The following is a 19,984-nucleotide window of genomic DNA, read 5'->3' as shown; positions in this document are numbered from 1 at the left end:
GATTACTGTGCTTTGTACGTTATTGCAAAAATTTCAACCCTACATAGACAAATCATTCGTCGGAACGGGCCAAGAGAGCACATTCAAATTGTATATATATATATATATACGTGTAGATAATATATTTGGCAGGGCACACGCAACATTATGGAACATTGTTATGGCAACATTTGAGGCATATTTGCCCAAAAACTATACAAGAACGTCTGTTCAATGCGTTGTATCACGATAAATATGAACTGCCTTTTTTTTCTTTTATCGCTCTGTAAATAATTTATTCCAAAGCGTCCCGTGCGCCTTCCCCACCCGTCCCAATCGCTCCTCTGGTTGTGCAACAAGCGCTATACAACAGCGCAGGGCCTTAAAATGCATTCACAAATTGAATGAAAAAAGAACGAAACCAAATTTTAAAAGAAAAGCAAGAAACGAGAAACCTTTTCCTCCAGCACAAACAATCATGTGTGGATGTGTGTGAATGGTTTTTTCATATGTTTCCGAGATCGGGTTTATTTTATTTTGTTTGGTTTTTTTTTTTTGCAACATACGGATTGCATCAGCTTTTTTTACCTAGTGACTATAGATTTATGACCTAATTGTAGGTGCGTGTGTGTGTGTGTTTTTGCGTTAAAAAATTACAAAGCCGTCGTCTAGCCTCTATTACTGCACCGCCGTCTTCTTGTCAGGCCTGTAACTCGCTAAGTATAGTACACATGAATAGGCTCGGCTTTTTTTTCTTTTTCTCACATAAAAAAGAAGATCACATTTACTGATTATGATTGAAGCAGAATTGAAACATCGCTAGAAAGCATCTACAGATACACCATCCCGCCTTATTATGTTGAAATGATGGCCGTTTAAAGTGACGTTTATTGTGACGATGCACCTGAAACAGCTTGTTTTGCTTCACCGGAGAAGTGTTTGTGCATAGAGCAAAAAAAAAGACAACTTTGTGTAGCAAAGCAACCTGTAATAGACTTAGTTTTGCAAAGCAGCTTAAAAGATCGCCCAGCACAAGGCTCGGAGGAAGCGATACAATCGAAAGCGGCACAAAAACATGGCATAAAAGCGAACAAGGACGAGATAGTAGTGGGTTGTTGTTATTTTTCTCTCTTTATTTTATCTGCTACTACCAGCGAACATTATTATGCACGCACACCTATATACTGGAATGCATCATCATCACCATCACCATCATCTGCAACAGAAGCAGAAACAACACAAACACCGGTCAGTTGACGATCGGGCTGGCTGGGGCGGCACGTGGAGTGGCCCCGTATAGGCGGCTAGTTTTTCTTCATCTCACCAAACCGGGACCGGTGGACCGACCGGCCCCGGAGAAGGGTGCTGCCTTCGCGATAGCTAATGAATATGCTAATTTTCGCGGCATAAAAGTAGTACCTTCAGTGGTGGGATCGAATTTGCACAGCCTTTCCCTTTTTTTGTTGTGTCCCACTCTCGGTTCCACTGCGAACGCTGAACGCTGTGGCCAGGGTTGATAGGCGGTTTAGCAACACACACACACATGCACGTGCATCTCGCACGATAGCCACCCGATTACTGGGTGTGTGTGTGGATATGGGGAACCACTTGCTGCTGCTGCTGCTGCTGCTGCTACTGCATCGCCCAAGGGGGAGTGGACGGTGTTGCATAGTACATTGCACGAGAGCGCGTACACAGAGAACACACGATGCCCCACACACTCCGATGCCACTCTACACACAGAAAGACAGACGACTCATTAACACGTCCAAGTCGCCCGTTCTCCGGATACTGAAACGACTGCAGGAAAAAGGGGAGCAAATCAGCAACAGCAAAAAAGCACGCACACACACACACACGTAGGGCTTAACTAGGGGGTGGTGATGTGGTGGACCCCCTATTAGAGCCGGCGGTCGGTGGCGGGCACTGGTCGAACGACGGGCGCGCTAATTAAAAATCGGTTGCTGCGGTTAGTAGCTCGCACTTCTTCTCCAGAGTCCGATTTGCTGCTGCCCCACGGGCTCGAGCGATTGGGACGGCGGCCCCAAAACGCCCCGCAATGAATACGCGAGCGTAAAAGTGCATAACGTACGCCACACCGCGGAGTGCATATGTGCGCGCGCGGTCTGCGTGTGTGTGTGTGTGATTGAGTATGTAATTATGGAGGCACTCCTCCCTAATCATGTTTCGTTTCGGCAAAACATATTCAGAAGCCATGGTGTGTGGTGTCCGTGGTAGAAGCTAATTTTGCATAAAACGCCAATATTCACGCAAACCACGCAAACGGCAAGGAAGGAACGGAGAGAGAGAGAGAAGCGGGGAAGAGTTAGTTTCTATTCCGGGGTTTTTTTTTTCTGCATTTGCATTAGCTGTTCGCATCAGTAGGTATTGAGGGGTTCGTTTCATAATAATGAGGCAAGCATTTTTTTTCTCTCTCTTCCTGTGTGTGTTTTGGGACTAGCTGTTCCGGCAGTGCGTGCCTTCATTCTATTTTTCGCCTCAAAACAGCTCCTAATCAAACAACGGCAGCGCATACACGCACACTTTCCGCTTAAAATCATTCGTTAGTTAAAAGGGTTTTTTGTTTGCAGAAAGACTCTGAACTCGGCTTAGAAAGTGCAACACGCGACGAACACTGCACTTTACCAAACCAAAACCCCGGTGTGTGCAACGAAAATCTTGCAATACACGAAAACCAATAATTTTCCCTACTCACAAGCGTGTGCAGTGTGCGCATCTCGCCGTGCTGCTGCTGCTGCTGCTGCTGCAGGTGTCGTTTGTGTTCGCCAGCCCGAGCAGGCGCGTTTTAGCTCCGCCCTTAGATGCGCCGTCGACCAATCGGAGAGCGTGCGTGCACTGCCGAAGCTCGGTTCGTCCAATCCGGTCGGCCGGCTTTCGGTTCGGTTTCGGCCACTTGTAATCCAAGCGCCATGCAACACCTCTGTCCACGTTTGTAGCAGCCGACTGCGGCTTGACTCTCGCTTTTGGATGGTGTTGTTGTTTATTTATTTTTATAGATGTTGGTTAGGTTCACTAGACTGCACTGCTTTAAAATATTTTTCTCGTGCATTCTCGATTAAATTACCGATAGTCCAATATTTTGATCGATTTTGTTTGTTTCTATTGCACAAAAATCTGTGCATAGATTCGATTTAAAGCGATTTATTCCGTTGAAGTGCGAGTGTGTGTGTGTTTTAGTTTGCATTTTAAAACACGCATAATATAAAATATTTAAACTAGCTCTAAATTATGCCAGCAAACGATTGTACAGCACAAAGAAACCAACCAAATAAAGCTGTAAACGCTTCGAATGCTTTCGACTTTGAAATTCCTTTCTTGTTAGCGGGCCATGAAATGTTCAGACAAGTGCCATCATCCATCTCGTACAATAAACCTTCCAATGTGTCCTCGAGCGATTGTCCAGCGAAACGGAGCACCAAAAATTATATTACACCAGCAACTCGGAACACCCGCTGGTGCGGTGCAGAATTTATGGCACTCATTTTTATTACAACTTACACCGGGGGGTGGTGGGGAGGGGTGAGGACCGTGTCTCCTGCCTCCCTCTCCCCCGGTTCGTGCCCTACCCTTCGGTGCTGTCCGAAGATGAGGATTATGAGGAATTATTTTAAAATTCAACCGATGGGACGCGAACGCCCCGCGTATCACCGCACACACACGTCTTGTGATGTGATGATGGTGGAAGAATATTTATGACATTATTGGTCAATAATTTCGACCCGTTTTCTCAATCTTTTCAGCTCCCGTCCCCATGGAATCGATGCTGCCCTTGCCGCCGATACCGCCCGTCGGCTTGCAGCTGGTGCGGGATCCCAGCACCGGCCAGATTCTGTTCCTTCCCGCTGCAGCGACAATCGGTAAGCTTGTCTTTGTTCGATAGTATATAGCCTAACCATTTTTTTTTTCGGGGTATGTTAAAGTGACAGCGTTAGTTGGGTGTAGAAATAAGGCCGAGTATAGCTAGAAAACGTTATAATTTGAGTTATTTGTTGCTAGAACTATTTCAACATATTTTAAAGCAAAACATGCAGTACAGTACAGTACAATTTTTTTTTCTACGTGAGCTTTTGGGTCTTGGAATAGCAGGCAGCACTCTAAACGCCATAGCATCTGTGGGATAGCACACTAGAGTTACACATGTTTGGTTACAGTCACATTAATCTAGTTGGTGTAGTACGGTTGAGCAGCTCAACACAGAATTGGTTTTTTGTGTTTTTTTTTTTATTCATACTTTATCATTTAATTCTCTCTGCTTAGTATCGCTTCTACTTACCAGTATTGTATTTTTTCTCTCTTTTTTCTTTCTTTATTTCTTTTCTACCTTCATTTCGACGAAATTTACGTTCGTTCGCTGACCCGAATAACCAATTGAAACGCACACAAACACACACACACATACACACAAAACGTCGATCGATTTCCAATGCCAAACATAATACGAAAATGCCATCTTCACAGCCAATCCGTCAAACTTTCTAGATAAAATCTATATTTCTTGTATAGAACCATTCCAACAAGCGGTCGTGTGGCCCTCGTACCCGCAATCGACCGCCTCGCAGCATCTGCTCCTGCCGCAGCTTCCGCCGCCGCCGCAGCCGCAGCTCCAGCCACCACCGTTGGCTCCGCTGCAGATGCTAAGCTCGGACTACATGAGCACGGCCAGCACAACGCTCCACCAGGTATGTCACGTGTCCACGTCCTCCGGCTTTGACGCCTTTATCGATTTCCCTCGATTTGGGTTTAGCAGCAGCAGCAGCAGCGCTCTAATGTCCCTTTTACCCGTTTGTTTCTTCCTTCCACCACCACTACAGCAGCACACACAATCGCACCACAGCACCCGGTACCTTGCGCTGACGTCCGCTGAATCGAGTGGCAAGCGAACGTCCTCCAATGCCGGCGGCAAGCAATCGCAAACGACGGGCAGCGCGGCCGGATCGAGTGCCGGATCGGGCAGCACCTGCGGCCAGCCCACGATTCCCCTGCCCATACCGGCACCGCACGCATTTATCAAGCTCGAAGACTGCTCCACCAGTGCCGGTATCGCGGGTACGATCGGTGGCGCTACGTCTGCTGCGTCCACGTCCCATCTGGCCACCTCCCTTTTCGGCACGCTGAGCGAGCTGGACAAATCGAGCACGTCGGCCGGTTCGACGGCAGCGAGTGCGCTCACGAACGGGGCAGCCTCCCATTCGCACCTTGCCCTGACGGCGACCAGCGATCTGACGTCACAGCTGCTGTTTCAACCGGGCAGCTTAATACACATCGCGCCGCACCATCCCTCCAAGCCGCCCGCACTGCTGGAAGCAGCGCCGGCGGCCGGCGGGACGCTCAGTGCGGGCATCACCAACCACACGCCGCCGCCTTCCGCTCTGTCCACGACGCTGCTGGCCGGCTTTAGCCACTCGGCGCACCATATTGCCACTAGCAGCCATCCTCCGCCGTTGGTGCTGTCCGAGGTGCCGGCTACCACCACCTGTCTGACGCCTCCGCCCGACACCACCACCACGACCAATGCCACCGGCACGCTGCACGCGCAAACCAACGCGACGGACGGTGGAGCGGCGGAGGTAACGGAAGCGCCCGAAGTGCAGGACGCCAACATACAGACGGACACGCCGATCATGAGCGAGGACGAGACGACGCAACCGCCAACCGGTGGTGCTGGTGCTGGTGGTGCCGAGTCGGAAACGACGGGCGGCCCCGAGACGGCCACCATCATGTCGACGGATGCGACCCTGGCGGCCGCTTACCACGCGCTTGCCAGCGAACAATCCCTGTGCCATAGCACGCTCATCAACAGCAGTGGCGATTCGGCGATCGAGCCGGACCTGTCCACGTCGGGCCTGTTGAACGCCACGTGCACCTCCAACTGTGATCAGGTCGAGATGGAGCTGGAGCCGGTTGGTCGGACGGGTGTAGCAGCACCGTCGGCGACGCCCCTTCCGCAGCCGCTGGCACCCATCCAGCACGAGCCGGAAAACCTTTCCGTCGCTCCAGCGGCCAGCGTCGCCGGCGGCCCGCAGCGAAGACTGACGAAGCTGGAGCTCCACTCGCCGACCGGGCCCGCGCCAGCGAGAAGTGAAAAGGAGCTAGCAGGCCGGTCGACTGGAGGAGGAGGAGGAGCGCCCCACACGCAGCAGGACCATCCAGTGGATCTGAGCGGGCTGGAGCTTCTGTCCCACAGTATCGAGGTGTTCCAGAAGAAGTCTTCACTCATCAAGAAGGAACCGATCTCACCGCAGCTGCCACCAGAGCCGGCTTCCTCCCACCCAGTGCCATCGTTACCCGCCGCCGCCCCAGCCCCGCCGGAGCTAGGGCAAGCGGCACCAGCCTCCTGCCAGCTGACGACGCCACCGGTCGCTGCGGCGCCACCAGCCGTGCCGGAAGCGTTCCTGCGCACGGACGAGCCCATGGGAGGGCTGAACCTGCTCTGTGCCCTCGCCGAGCAGCGCTTCCAGGAGGAGGGAATGTTCAAGAAAGACTCACCCGCCACATCCAGCAGCTCGGGCAGCAGCAGCAGCGGCAGCAGCTACAGCAGCAACATATCGCCAAGCAGCTCCAGCAGCAGTACTGCGTCCCCGCCAGCATCTCCGCCGAATGCGTCAGGCGGTGCTAAACAAGTAGTGGGAAGCCAGCAGCAGCACCAGCAGCAGGAGTACCCGGACATCGGAGCCGCACCGGCGCACCACGCCCTGGCCCTGCTGGCCGCGTCGGCCGGCGGCGTCGAGCATGGCTCGCGCAAGCGCAAACACCACAAACATTCCAAGGACGGCAGTGGGAAGAAATCGAGCAAAAAATCGAAACACGAGAAGGAGCTGCGGCGGGCGGAGAAGCGCCGCAAGCACAGCTCGGACGGCACGTCGCCCGACGCCGACGGTGCTGACCTGGACGCGGAGCTGAAGGAAAGCCTCACGCGCATCAAGGCGAAGATGAACCGGTGCAGCTGCAAGGACGCGGACGAGAAGGACCATCGCTGCTGCCGGTCCCAGTGGCCGACCGCGAACGAGCTGTTCAGCGTGATCGAGTCGGACATGAAGGAGCGGCTGGAGCGGATCACGCGCCAGTGCGAGGAGAAGAAGCGCGAGCTCGAGCAGATGAGCACGGCGGCGGTGGCGAAGGTGAAGCCGCTGGCCAACAGCGGCATGGTGCGCATCCCCGACATGGGCAAGGCGTACTTTGGCGGGTTCGGCGCAATGGCGGCGGCCGGCGGCGCCATGCTGAACACGTTCGGGTCGGGCAGCACGTCGTCGGGTGCGGGCGGCGGCGTGCCCGGGTCCGTGCTCGGTCACGGGCTGGGCGGGCCTAAGTTCAGCACCATCCCAGCACTGTCGCCCAACTTTTCCTCCTCGTCCAACTCGACCACGTTCGTGGAGCTGCCGAAGCTCAGCTCGGACACGGACTCGAGCGGCAAGCGGGAGGACGACGACGCCTGCTCGATGGAGCGGCTGTCCTACTCGAAGCGCAAGGGCGGCATCCCGAAGAAGCACGACGAGCTGACGCTGACCGAGACGATCGTGGCGAAGAAACCGAAGAGCCTGGTGGGCTACATCCTCGCGTCGAAGAACACGCGCGATAGTGGCGTGAAGGATGCGGCGGCGGCGGCGGCGGCGACACATCAAAAGCCGGAGAAGCAGCATCACAACCACTGGAGCCACGTGTTGCATCACAGTGGCCCGAACGGGGGAACCATTGGGCTGGGACACGCGAAACAGCAGCAGCAGACCAACCCCCCTCACCACCATCACATCAGCGAGTCCAAGTTCAAAAAGTCGCCCATCCACTCGTCCAAGTTCGAGAGCGCCACGACCAGCGACGACACCAGCAACCTGTCGGACAGCTCGCTGAAGCCGCAGGTGAAGATCCGCTCGCCCGCCGGCGGTGTGTTTGCGTTCGAGGACGAAAACAGCAAACCGTCCGATGCGGCGTTCTCCATCTTCGGCGGCAAGCCGTCCATCTTCGACAAGGTGAAGACGGGCGCGGCCGGCGGCACGGTCAGTGCGCAGGTCAACCCGCTCGTCGGCCTGAAGGTCTCCCCGGTGAAGGCGGCCGTCGTGACGCCGCTAATGAAACCGCAGCCGCATCTGATTGCTGCCAACGGCGCCACCAACGGCACGCTGGTCGGTGGGCCACCACCGATCGTGAAGCGCAAAAAGTCGCGCAGCAAGGACCGCAAACGGCGCAGTTCGGAGAAGAAGCGCATCGATCAGCGCTGCCTGCTGACGAGCGAGCACCTGGGCAAGGACAAAACGCGCGTGCTGACCGCGATGGGAGGGCTGTTCTATGCCGGGTGTTTGAGTGCGGTGCAGCCGCCCGACATTTACGCAGTGACGCTGGACGGCGAGCGTGGCAATCGGCCGCACATCATGTCCCGGGAGGAGGTGCTGCGTGATGCGGTAAGTACAGGAATGGTGACATCGCTTCTGGACGGCGGAAGCTCTGCAGCAGCTAATCCGGCCTTTCCTTGCAGATCCTGGAAGTAGCGCCCAAGTCGGTGGACGACATCATTCCCGGAACGCGGCTCTGCGCCTACTGGAGCCAGCAGTATCGCTGCCTGTACCCGGGCGTGGCAGCCGAACCGGCCTCGCCCGATCCGGAGAAACGCTTCGTGAACGTCGAGTTCGACGACGGGGACAATGGCAAGATCGCCCTCGAGGACATTCGCTTCCTGATGAGCGACTACCCGATAGTCGGTAAGTGTTGATAGCCCTTTGCGTTGTCGTGTTGCTGCCCCCGTGTTCCTCCACGTCCTACGAGAGATGGTCCTCCTCCCAGTAGCATGATCCGCTTGATCCTCCTACCCCCTCTGTACGGTAGAGCTTTCCTTTCCCTGTGAGTGATAGTGCGACTCCCTGTAACAACCTTAATCTGTTTTCATCTGTATGAGTGTACGCGTGCGTGAGTGTGAGTGTGTGACAAGTTAGTCCTAAGTTTGTGCCGATTCTTATCGCCGCTCTACGGTCTTCTGGAGACTGTACTTCTGTGGTTGCCAAAGGGAAGGTTCTAGTGGTGGGAGCTCGGAATCGGACTTACCCGATTCCGATTCCGTGCTCGGAATCAACTCCGGAACTGATTCCGATGGTGGAATCGATTCCGATTCCGGAGCCGATTGCAGAGTTGACTCCGGAGCTAATTCTGGAGTTGACTCCGGAGCTTACTCTGGAGTTGACTCCAGAGTTGATTCTGGAGTTGGTTCCGGAAGCGGCTCCAAAATCCAAAATCGACCTGATAATCGTAGTTTTCTCCGGAAACGGAATCAGAATTGACTCCAGAATTGGAATTAGCTTCGGAATGAGAATCAGTTCTTGAATTGAAATAATAAGTTTCAGATGCGAAATCAGTCCGGGAATCTCCATGAGGGAATCTCGTTTACAAGTAAGTTTGGATTCTTTGCAACAACCAATACGTAGTATCATTGGACCAAAACGCCTATTCTTATGGAGATGTCGAAACCGACTCCGATCTTGAAGCCAATTCTGATTTCGGAGCCAATTCCGATTCCGGAACCAATTCTGATTCCGAAGCTGATTCCGGTTCCGATTCTGATTCCGATTCCGGAGCCGATTCCAGAGCTGATTCCGGTTTCGATTCCGTATTCGATTTCAGAAACTGATCCGGACCTACCGATCCGGAATCGATTCCAGAAAACTTCGGAGCTAGCTGGAATCGATTCTGACGAAAACTTAATTTTTCCCATCACTAGAAGGTTCTACTGCCCGGCCTACCACTACTACTACTACTCCTCTGAGACTCGTGGTGTGTGATGTGAGATCGGACGTTGTATTTCGTTTCCTTAAAAAAAGGAGAACATTCTTCAGTTTGAAGCTGCACAACCCCTGCAGTCCTCTCCATCACTCTCTTGTGTCATCTCACCGTGTCTCTCTGTTTCTCTCTCTCTCTCTCTATTTCTTTCTCTTCCTGCTTCCCCTACCCACATTCCCAATTTCCCCCTTGCGCGCCCTCCCCCCGTTTAAAGACCGTTTCTATGTTGCGGAGTGTTGAGCGGAGAAATATGCGTTTGGTTATGTTTTTAAGTTTTATGTTTTACATTGTTTCCTTTTTTCTTTTTCTCGGGTTTTTTGCGTTTTCAACCAACCAACCAACCAAACAACCTGCAACCACCTCTGCGTGCCATACCACCACCACCACCACCACCTCCTCGACAACTACTACCACCACCGCCATGACAAATCGTGTTTGTGTGTGCGTGTGTCCCCGTTGTGCCCGTTTGTTGCGTGCGTGTGTGTTTGTGTATGTGTGAACCAACAACCCAACAATAACGCGACAACATCGACGCCCACAACAACAACAACAACAACGTATTTTCCCCCACCTCGTTTTTTGTTGCATAAAAATCGCCAACACACACACAACAAAAAATCAAAAACCAAAAACCAAAAAACGAACCGATCAATACGAACAACACTCCAGAATACGATCCCAATCCTCTTTTATCGCTAGGCAAGCGTAAGCGCCAACCGAGCCATTCCGAACCGTGCCCCCAGCTCGGAACGCTCGGGCCAGCCTCGATGGTGCCGCAACAGCAACAGCAACAACAGCAGCAGCAACAGCAACAGCAGCAACAGCAGCACCAGCCACAGCAACAGACCATCATCGGTCATCCACCAGTGCCACATATCCAGCCGTCGTCCGGCACGCCGCTGACGGCCACCGTTACACCGATGATCTCCTCACCGCTCGGTACCGGCGGCTCGTCCATCAACAGCTTCGCGCTGACGACGGAGCGGGCCGAAAAGCGGCTGCACGGTGAGGCTTACCGGGAAGAGCGCCGCCGGCTGAAGAAGATACGCAAAGACAAGCTGCGCCGTCTGGCGGCGAACAATGCGGAACTGGCGGCGGCCGGTGGAACCACCACCACCACCACCACCACCACCGTGCACAAGCACAAAAAGTCCAAATCGAAGTGCTACGACGAGTTCTGCAAGCATCGGAAGCACAAAAAGCGACGAAAGCACAAGAAGCACCACCGGGACGCGGTGCTGGTGGCGCCGTCCTCGCCCGAGGAGGGTGCCACCGTCGAGGCCGGTTCCGGCTCGATGGACGACGACATCTCGCAGGGCGACAGTGCGTCCCAGACGGCCGGCCAGTTTAGCCCGCGGCCGGCAGTGCAGCGGGCCGAGGGCGGTGTCGTCGCCCGCACGCCGGCGGCGGAGAAGGACGGCACGCTGACGGAGGAGGAGGTCAGCTCGTCCGTCACCGAAAGCTCCGGATCGTATTATGTAGGTTTGGGGATTTAGATTCGTTTGTGCCGACACACTTGCCGACACCTGCAACTCATCCGTTCCTTTTTGTGTGTCCTGTCCTTCCTCTCCACCTCCCCACAGCAACCGCAGCAGAAGAAAGGCTCGGCGACGGAGCGGAAACCGTGCACCGAACAAAATGGCAGCAAAATCGCGGCCTTCCTGCCCGCCCGCCAGCTGTGGGCCTGGTGCGGCAAGGGCTACCGGCGGTCGACCGGTCGCGTCAAGAAGCAGTTCTACAAATCCATCCAGCGGGGCAAGGAAACGATTTCGGTAAGCCGTCCCCATGCTTCTGCCTTTGTTGTGGAGTTGGGCACTGACCGCCTTTTCGCCGTTCTCTTCCAGGTGGGCGACTCGGCCGTATTCCTCTCGACGGGGCGGCCCGACCGGCCCTACATCGGGCACATCGAATCGATGTGGGAAACGTCCACCAACAACATGGTGGTGCGCGTCAAGTGGTTCTACCATCCCGAGGAGACGCAGGACTGCCCCAACCTGAAGTACCCGGTAAGTCCCCGCGTTGCCGCAGCAAAACTGTTCCGCAGCGTCTCTAACATTTGATGTTCGTTCCTCTCTTTTGCGCGACCGCTCCGTGACAGGGCGCTCTGTTTCAGTCGCCACACGAGGACGAAAACGACGTGCAGACGATCTCGCACAAGTGTGAGGTGCTGGGCCTGCGGGAGTACACCGCCAAGTTCGGGGCCGATCCGAAGCAGTACACCGCGATCTACGACAACAACGACACGTACTATCTGGCCGGCTATTACGATCCGACGGTGAGGACGATCAAAATGCAGCCCGAAATCGAAGTGTTGCCGCCAAACGAAAGGTGGGTAACGACGACAACGGCGACGGCGGCGGCTGCTTCCATGACGCCGGCCGCATCAACTGCAGGGCTAGCAACATCCAAGTCACCGCCTAACAACAACGGCAGCAGCAACGGCAACAACACCAAAGCAAGCAATCACGTTGGCCACAGTGTTGTTTCTGCTTGAACAGAGCTCATCCCCGCGCACATCCGGCGTTGTGTAAATCAGTGTGCTAACACACTGAGAGAAAGAGAGTGAGAGGGAGTGAAAGAGAGCAAAAGAGAGAGTGAAAACATGTACATTAATGCTCTACAAGAGCAGGCAGCAACAGAGAAAATGCAAAACTGTTACGGAAATGCAACAAACGCTAAACCATACAAATCAATCCTAGAGCCAGTCACTTTACAAAAGTGTCCATAAGTCCGCGTGTAGCTTAAGAGGTGTTAGAGGTTAGAGGTAGAGTTAGATCATCGCACCAACTCGTGGCATATCGCTCCAAGAAGCGTGCACCCTGTATATCGATGTATGTACAATATTTCGCGTAGTGTTAAGCCATATGGGCTAAGTAAGTCTAGGCCATAGGGCATTAGGTTGGGCCGCGGGATGCGATGACGGACTGGGGAGGAGGACTCGGTCGTCGTTGGCCGCGTATTTTTGTGGCAATTATTTATTCATTAACAAAACTTCCTGTCCGGCGTGCCACCACGTCCGGTGTGCTTGTGTTGTGATCGTTAGAAGGATGTAAATAGAGTTAACACGGAGAGAGAGACAGCATACATCCCACTCTGGGAGATCTTCTTTACAGCATACACACACACACATATATATCAATGAAGGTAGCGTTTGAGTGTCTATTTAGTAATCGTCCCCAACAAACGGGTTAACCGGTGCAGAAGCGATACGATGGCAACGACTGAATCACTTGACGCAGTAACCGTTGGAAATAGAAATTAAAAAAAAAAACTAAAACCCACACACCCACACACACATATGCATACACAATCGGGGCGCATTAGGTCGCGATTGAAGGTGGACTACAGTGGAGAAGAGGTAGAGTGAGAGAGAGAGTGTGTGTCCAGCAAAGATGGGTATATTTTTCTACACAGTGCAAGCAGCATATTTATACACAGCTTAACATTTTACGGTGACACGGCGCCTCTCTCGTGATGGGAGATTTATCGGGTGATATGTACGTTTTGTGTTTTGTGTGATGCGGCGGAAGAAGGGCGGAAGAATGGGGAAGCAACGGATGTGATTTTGTGTTCTTCGTGTCCGGACATACCACACACACACACACACACAGACACACCTTTTCGGCTTCGACGTATTTTTGGATGAAAGACAAATAAAGGAAAAAGATAAAATTATCATGAAATTAAAAAAAAAAGTAACACAAAGTTTTCGGAAGAGCTTTTTTGGAGAAATTGACAATTACCTCTGCTATACAAGTTTATACCAAAAAAAAAGAAACAAAAAGTTAAGAAAAAAGACATGACAAACTTTTAGAAGAGAAACAACAACAACAAAAAGAACAAACAATAACCTTAAAGAATGTTTAAAACTCGTTGAACAGATTAATATAAACGACAGAAAAAAAAGAAAGTAACAAGCAAAATTGATACCACCAAAAACCCGTTCGGAAGCAGCAGTATAGAGTGAAGAGATGAATTAAATTTGTTTTGCCGCACCATGGCTGTTGTTTGCTAAATGCAAAGTGCAATAAAAGTAAGGAGAAGCCCGTGTGTAGCAATGGAATCGAGATGAAGAAGTATACCAATCAGTCAAAAAATGACATCGTTAACAAGCCTAATAAAGATGAGAAATCGTCAACCGTTACAAATTGGACAAGAAAAAAAAACAAAAAAAGCGAAACCACAGTACGAAGCACCATTTTCATTTTCCCTCCCGAGAGATCACGCGTGTGACGCCCCATAGCATAAAATAGACACAGCAAATAATTCCACCATTCTCTACAATAGTTTAGCGACGCTCTATCATTAATCACAACTATAGATAACAAGCAAGCAAACAGAATAAGAAGAAGAAGAAGAAGAAGAAGAAAACACTCAAGCAAATCCTTATTCGTAACAAATCGGTTCCTAAAAAGGCAGACACTGTCTCTGTAAGGAGTTTCCGCAGGAGATGTACGTAAGCATTGTTCAACGGCACGAGCCAAGAAGCGTGACGCTGTTGAATATGTTGAATTTGTATATAAGTTTCTGTACATTAGCCACTGTTTTTTTTTTCTAAACCTTTCTTACCTTTCGCTACTCTGTGCATTAGCTAGTAAGTGTAAATATTTCACCAACCCGAACGTCACGCCCACAAGGGAGGGCATCGGGACTAATTCCCTACGAAGATGCACAGTTGCAGCCATCTGTGTCATGTGTAAACACCCCCACTGATGCCCAAACAGGTGCACAGTGCATATCGTTTAAAACACCGATCACGAGCTTTCCTTTCGAGTATAAGAAGTTGATTCAAAATGTGGCTCTATTCAGTATGCGCCAAACCGGCAGCAGCTCCCTGTTTAGTGCAACCACCACCACCACCACCATCACCACTGGGGAGTAAGGTGATAGGGGTGGTCTTCTGTTTTCTGTAACATATTAGTTGTGAAGAACAAGCAAGCAAACAAACAAACAAACGAGCAAAAGCAACAGTTAGTTGGGAAGCTAGCTACCGTGAGAGGAAAAGCAACAAGGCGACCACGTGTCGTGTCGTGTCTGATCAACGTTCGATTAGATGTAACGTCTTTCGCGAAACATGCAATAAGATTTTTTATTCTACAAAAATGAATGGAATGGCTGTGTGTGTGTGTGTGTGTGACTGCTTTTGGCTTGAGTATCCGAAAACCTGCAACGAACGATTTTAGTTCCATTTGCTCTCTTTTAGAGATATACATATATCGATGCTTCTTTATTTGTTCCCCACAGTGTTGTATTCCCGCCTCAATACGCCACCCATATTGTACAGTAAGTTTAAAACGAATGCTTTAGATACATCGTGAACCGATCGGGCCACCGCCACCTCAATACAACGTTCTCGGATGGGCTGTGCCGAACAGATGCTTCCACGAGCTGGGCCATCGGAAGTCGGTCCGCTCGGACGCCAGCAAACGCTCGCCGCTGATCGCATTCAACATGCGGGCCAGCATCAATCCTTCCGCCGTGTTATCACCCTCGGAAACGTACATGAAGAAAACGACAGCCGGCACCTGGCGCGCGGTAAGCCCGTCCAGCAGCTTCGAGGCGAAGCCTCCCCCGTGGATGACGCCGCCGCTATGCTTTGTCCAGCGGTCGTCCTTCAGGTGGGCCGCATCCGGCGACTGCGCTTCGTACTGCTCGTTCGCAACGTACCGGAACGGTCCGGTGCGGATGTCGAACTTTTCGTGCGAGAAGCAGCTGGACAGCAGGATGGCGTGCGAGAATTTCCGATCGCGCACGAAATCGCCCAGCTCATCCAGGAAGGTTTGTCGGAGCGGACCGACCAGCGGCGCCCGGAGCTGCAGCACCAGCAGTTTCTTCTCCTGCGAAACGTACAGCTCAGCCGTGGTGGTTATCGCATCGCTACCGCCCGTGTGCTCAAACGCTGGCGCACCGACGATCGGGACCAGGGCCGGGGACCAAAGCAGGCCGATCGGTTCTAGCTGGAGCGTCTCGATCACGGCATCGGCTGCGAGCTGCGGCACGTTGCCCACGCTGACCGAGGGCACAATAAAGCTGTAGCCGGTGAAGTCGATCTCTCGCTTGAAGGAAAACATGACGCTGGTTTGGTTGTGGAAAACGGGGGAAAAACCGCACACTAACTTCACTTTCGCCCCGGGACAATTTGAATAAGACAAGGCAATGAGTCGACTGTTTTGTTTTGCTATTGCTTTCTGCACCGGCTGGGGAACACACAAACTGACAGCTAAACGCTTCACAGAGGAAAACAAAAAAACGAAGCGCTTTTTCGATCCAACCATCAAGTGAAGCTGGCTTGAGTTTTGTACTTGCCATAAACTGTCCATACATTTGTTTGGATTCAGTTCAACGACAACGTGAAATGAATTAAAGTTGAAACCTTGAACTAGAGGCTATATACACATTTTTATGGCACAAAGCAGATTTATTTACATTTTTGTTTTCGTCCGACAGCTTGCGAGTTTTCTGTTTGCAGACGAAAGTTTTGCTCGTATTCCGTGTAATAAAACACGCCACAGTCCTGCAAAGAACGTATTTCTAATCACTAACCATGGTGGACGTCAAAAAGTTCAGCGATATCGACATCTACGGCCTGCTGGAGGTGGACATCGCGGCAACAGAGCAAGAGGTACCGAAAGCGCGCAAACCGCCGTGATACCGGCATCACTCCATTCTACTAATCGCACCATAATCGTTCTTTTTCGCAAACAGATCCGCAAAGCGTACCGCAAAAAAGCCCTACAATGCCATCCGGACAAAAATCCCGACAACCCGAAGGCGGCCCAGCTCTTCCAGGAGCTTTCGAAGGCGCTGGAAATACTGATGGACGTTTCGGCCCGTGCGGCGTACGATCGGTTGCTAAACGCCAAGAAGGCCGCACAGCTGCGGACAAAGCAGCTGGACAGCAAGAGACAGAAGCTGAAAGCGGATCTCGAAGAGCGCGAAAGGCAAGCAAAGGAAGCGGCCTCCGGGGGCTACAAAACCGCTAGCAGCAAAACCCCCGAGGAGCTGTTCCAGGAGGAATTCGAGCGACTGCGCAAGGAGGGCTCCAAGCTGATCCAGGAAGAGCAGGAGCTGATGCGCCGCCAGCTGCAGGAGGAGCTGCGCATGATGCAAACGGCGACCGCACCGAGCTGGGACCCAGCGCAGCATAGGATAAAAATACGCTGGAAGGCGGACCGGGGCGATGCAGCGAATGGAGGCTACACGGAGGACGTTCTGCGCAAGTTTCTTAGCAAATATGGCGATTTGAATGCGCTCGTTATGAGCCCGCGCAAGAACGGCAGCGCGCTGGTAGAGTTCCGAGCGAAAGACGCCGCCGAAATGGCGGTAACGTTTGAGAAGGGCCGGCTGGACAATCCGTGCACGCTCGAATGGGTTGGAGAGGCGCCGACGAAGGGAAAAGCTAAAGCGACGGCACCCGGTGGCAGTACCATCACGGAGCGGGATTACGAAAGTCTGGTGCTAAGGCAGCTGCGGCAAGCCGAAGAACGGAAGCGACTGATCGAACAGATGATGAAGGAAGAGGCCGAAGCGGAAGGCGAAACAACGGCACAGTAGCGGATTTTGTTGTTTATATATTGCGTGGTGGTTGTTTTATTCATTTGACTATGAGCCGGAACATTTTTGACGACCCAACGATGCACTCTCTTTGGGTAACGGGTGGCTAGGAAAGGAGTGTGTCGAAATAGCGGAAGGACATATCAAGGCAACTACGGCTGCGTCTGCTCGATGGCAAATGGCCGTCCCTTAATGGCGTCCTCCACCAGCTGGACCAGTTGGGGCAGTTTGTCCACGTTCTGGCGGCCGATCTGTGCCTTGTCTTCCACATACCGAGCAAAGTGCATCACGTCTGCCTGCAGTTGCAGACGAATTTTGTCATCATCCGAGGGTGCCGTGCGATCCGTGCTGGGCGCAACCGCTGCCGACGATGCGCTCGTTCCCGAACGGTCGCGAAGATTTTTCAACCGTCGCAACGATTCCTCCGTCTTTTGGACGGATGTTAACACTTCGTCGATTACTTGGTAGAATCTTTGGGGAAGAAAAAAAAAAAACATGTTCATAAATAGTCCCGCCTAATGCGTTTCCGCCGTCCCATCGGCACTTACTGCACTGTCACGTGGTTGAAGACGCCGATTTGAAAATCACGCATCGCTTCGACCCCTATCATCGAGTTGTAGCCCTTGCGAAACGAATCCACCGGTGCAAGCAGCTGCTCCACGTACGCACAGCAACGGCTCGGCACGTCACGATTCGTCTTCCGGTACAGGCGCGGTATGTCGCTTACCTGCCGCAGCTGCGGTATGCTGGCGCCGATCAATTCTCGCACAATCAGCTGCTGCAACTGCGAGCGCCTCTCGCCGAATGCAGTCCCGCTCTCGCCCACTGTCGCTTCCAGCTCGCCGCGAGACACCCCAGACGGTGGGCTTTTCTCCACGATCAGGTTCACTATTGACGGAATTTTCAGCTCGATATTTCGCAGATCAGAGTACAGCGCCACCAGAAAGCGGATGCGCTCCGTCTGGCCCTCCGGAGCGCCGTGCGCCATCTCTTGGCTTGCCCCGTCCGGTCGGAAGGCTTCTCCACACCACACGCTAAGCCGCGCGAGAATCTGCAGCGTGAGCTTAAGGAACCGATGGAACAGCTGGGGCAGAAACACACCATCCTGCCAGCAGCGGGAAATGGCCGTCAGGGCGGCGGAAAATTGCGCTACATTAAACTGGGATGCGGATATGCTGGAGGCCACCTGGCGTGAAGCGGATTCGCTGCAGCACGCCTCCAGCTCGGCACCGATCTCCTGGAATCGGATCTGAAAGTACACCGGCAGGTTCCAGCGCAGCTGAAAGCTGCGGTACTGCGCGTGCGCCTTGAACTGCGCCACGTCGTCCGCATCGTCGATGATCAGCTCGATGCGCTCCAGGAACTCGAGCGTACACTTGTACTTCTGATAGAAGGCATCCGGATTGCCGGGCGCAAAGATCGACGACATGTTCGTCTCCATGCGTCGCTCGACCTCGGCCCAGAAGCTGTTCACGATAAAGTTGTAGCCCTTCACTTTGCCGTTGCGCTTCGTCAGCTGGCACAGCTGCTTCATGCGCATCGAGACAAAGTCCAGAATCTGATTGTAGATGCCGGTCAGCCCCTGGGGCGAGTTTTGCAGACTGCTTTCCGAGATGGCGCGGTTCATGAACGGGGCGACAATTTCGCCCCGAAACACTTCCTCCGCCGTGCGGCACTCGTCCAGCGTGCAGTAGATGCGCAGACACCGTTCCAGCTCCTTCGGTTCCGGCTCGCCCAGCGCACGCAGAAAGTAACCCTTCAGCCGGGCCAGCAGCTCGCTCCAGAGGTCCTGCGCGAGACGCTGCTTGCCGTCGTCCAGAAAGTCGCGACAGAACTTGATGTTAAACTGTAGCTGAATCGATTCCAGTGCCGCTCGCTCCAGCAGGGTGGCATCGATCTGGTCCTTCCTGTCGCCGAGCAGCATGTCCTCGAGCTTGTGCAGCGAAGCTTGCGCTCTGGCCAAGCTCTGGAGCGATTTTTTGTACGAACGCAGCAGCTTCTTCTGCTCGAGACAGCTGGCAATTTCGCTCATGCTCGCTTCGAGGGCACCTTTCACCTGGTCGACTTCGGTGCGCAGCTTCTGCAGCGGCCCCTCGATGGCGTCGATCTGCTGGTCCAGCCCGATAAGATTCGCGGACAGGTCTACGAAATCGGCGTAATCCTGATTGATCAGCTCAATCATCGCCGACCGTAGTACCTTCAGGTAGAGACCCAGGTCATCGCGAATGATCTCCAGACTGCCGGCATTTCGGTTCTCGTGCAGGAACTCATCGACGGAGAATGTTTTCTAGGGAAGGTATCAAACGTAGTTGAGCTACGGTCAGGAACACAGACTGGGGGGGGGGGAGGAAACCTTGGCAGGCGCAGCAGATACCTTCATGAATTCGTTCTTGTCGAAACACAAAGATGCCGGACCAGCCGGCAAGCTGAACAGCTCGCCACCACTGCCGGCCGGTGGAGCTGGCTTTCCATCCATCGCTAGCAACAGCTTTCAGCCCAGGATGGAAAGGTATGAAACATCTAGGACGAAACAACGACCGAAGGACGCAGAAAGTCCAACACAAAACAGAACAATAACACTCGCCAGTTTATGCCATAATTTTGTTAATTTCTTTCCTGCCTTTGACACATCATCAACAAGAACCGCACACCGGGAGAGCGCTATCGCAGT

General features: G+C 52.9%; 4 protein-coding genes across 14 annotated transcripts in view; 2 read left to right on the top strand and 2 right to left on the bottom strand.

Moving 5' to 3' along the window:
* Positions 1–14,866, top strand: part of LOC120896613 (protein winged eye-like) — a 305,930-nt gene extending 291,064 nt beyond the window's left edge. For 7 of the 11 annotated variants that reach the window (XM_040300866.1, XM_040300857.1, XM_040300858.1 and 4 more), the window contains 8 exons: positions 3,741–3,857; positions 4,459–4,679; positions 4,812–8,393; positions 8,468–8,690; positions 10,429–11,237; positions 11,343–11,531; positions 11,604–11,765; positions 11,858–14,866. In XM_040300866.1, coding sequence (XP_040156800.1) covers positions 3,741–3,857; positions 4,459–4,679; positions 4,812–8,393; positions 8,468–8,690; positions 10,429–11,237; positions 11,343–11,531; positions 11,604–11,765; positions 11,858–12,253 — 5,699 coding nt within the window. In that variant the 3' untranslated portion in view covers positions 12,254–14,866. Of the gene's footprint in view, positions 1–3,740; positions 3,858–4,458; positions 4,680–4,811; positions 8,394–8,467; positions 8,691–9,973; positions 10,104–10,428; positions 11,238–11,342; positions 11,532–11,603; positions 11,766–11,857 lie in introns of those variants that run through there. The other 4 variants (XM_040300859.1, XM_040300860.1, XM_040300861.1 and 1 more) reach the window with 4 other exon arrangements.
* Positions 14,867–14,936: 70 nt separating this feature from the next.
* Positions 14,937–16,056, bottom strand: LOC120896615 (proteasome assembly chaperone 2). Its single transcript, XM_040300870.1, has one exon. The coding sequence runs from the start codon at positions 16,032–16,034 to the stop codon at positions 15,099–15,101; it is 936 nt and encodes a 311-aa protein (XP_040156804.1). The 5' UTR covers positions 16,035–16,056; the 3' UTR covers positions 14,937–15,098.
* A 129-nt stretch (positions 16,057–16,185) lies between these two features.
* LOC120896616 (dnaJ homolog subfamily C member 17) lies at positions 16,186–17,331 on the top strand. Its single transcript, XM_040300871.1, has 2 exons — positions 16,186–16,381; positions 16,465–17,331. Exons 1-2 carry the CDS (start codon positions 16,304–16,306, stop codon positions 17,311–17,313), a joined length of 927 nt encoding a protein of 308 aa, XP_040156805.1. The 5' UTR covers positions 16,186–16,303; the 3' UTR covers positions 17,314–17,331.
* On the bottom strand, positions 17,318–19,953 carry LOC120896614 (conserved oligomeric Golgi complex subunit 2). The gene is made up of 3 exons (XM_040300869.1): positions 19,688–19,953; positions 17,862–19,600; positions 17,318–17,784 (listed from the first exon to the last, which is right to left on the bottom strand). The coding sequence occupies exons 1-3, from the start codon at positions 19,787–19,789 to the stop codon at positions 17,466–17,468; spliced, it is 2,160 nt and encodes a 719-aa protein (XP_040156803.1). The 5' UTR covers positions 19,790–19,953; the 3' UTR covers positions 17,318–17,465.
* Positions 19,954–19,984: the final 31 nt, after the last annotated feature.

Source organism: Anopheles arabiensis, chromosome 2, assembly GCF_016920715.1.
Source record: "Anopheles arabiensis isolate DONGOLA chromosome 2, AaraD3, whole genome shotgun sequence".
NCBI classification, from domain to species: Eukaryota; Metazoa; Arthropoda; class Insecta; order Diptera; family Culicidae; genus Anopheles; species Anopheles arabiensis.
The sequence above is the reverse complement of the archived record's forward strand: the minus strand, read 5'-3'. Positions and strand labels throughout refer to the sequence as shown.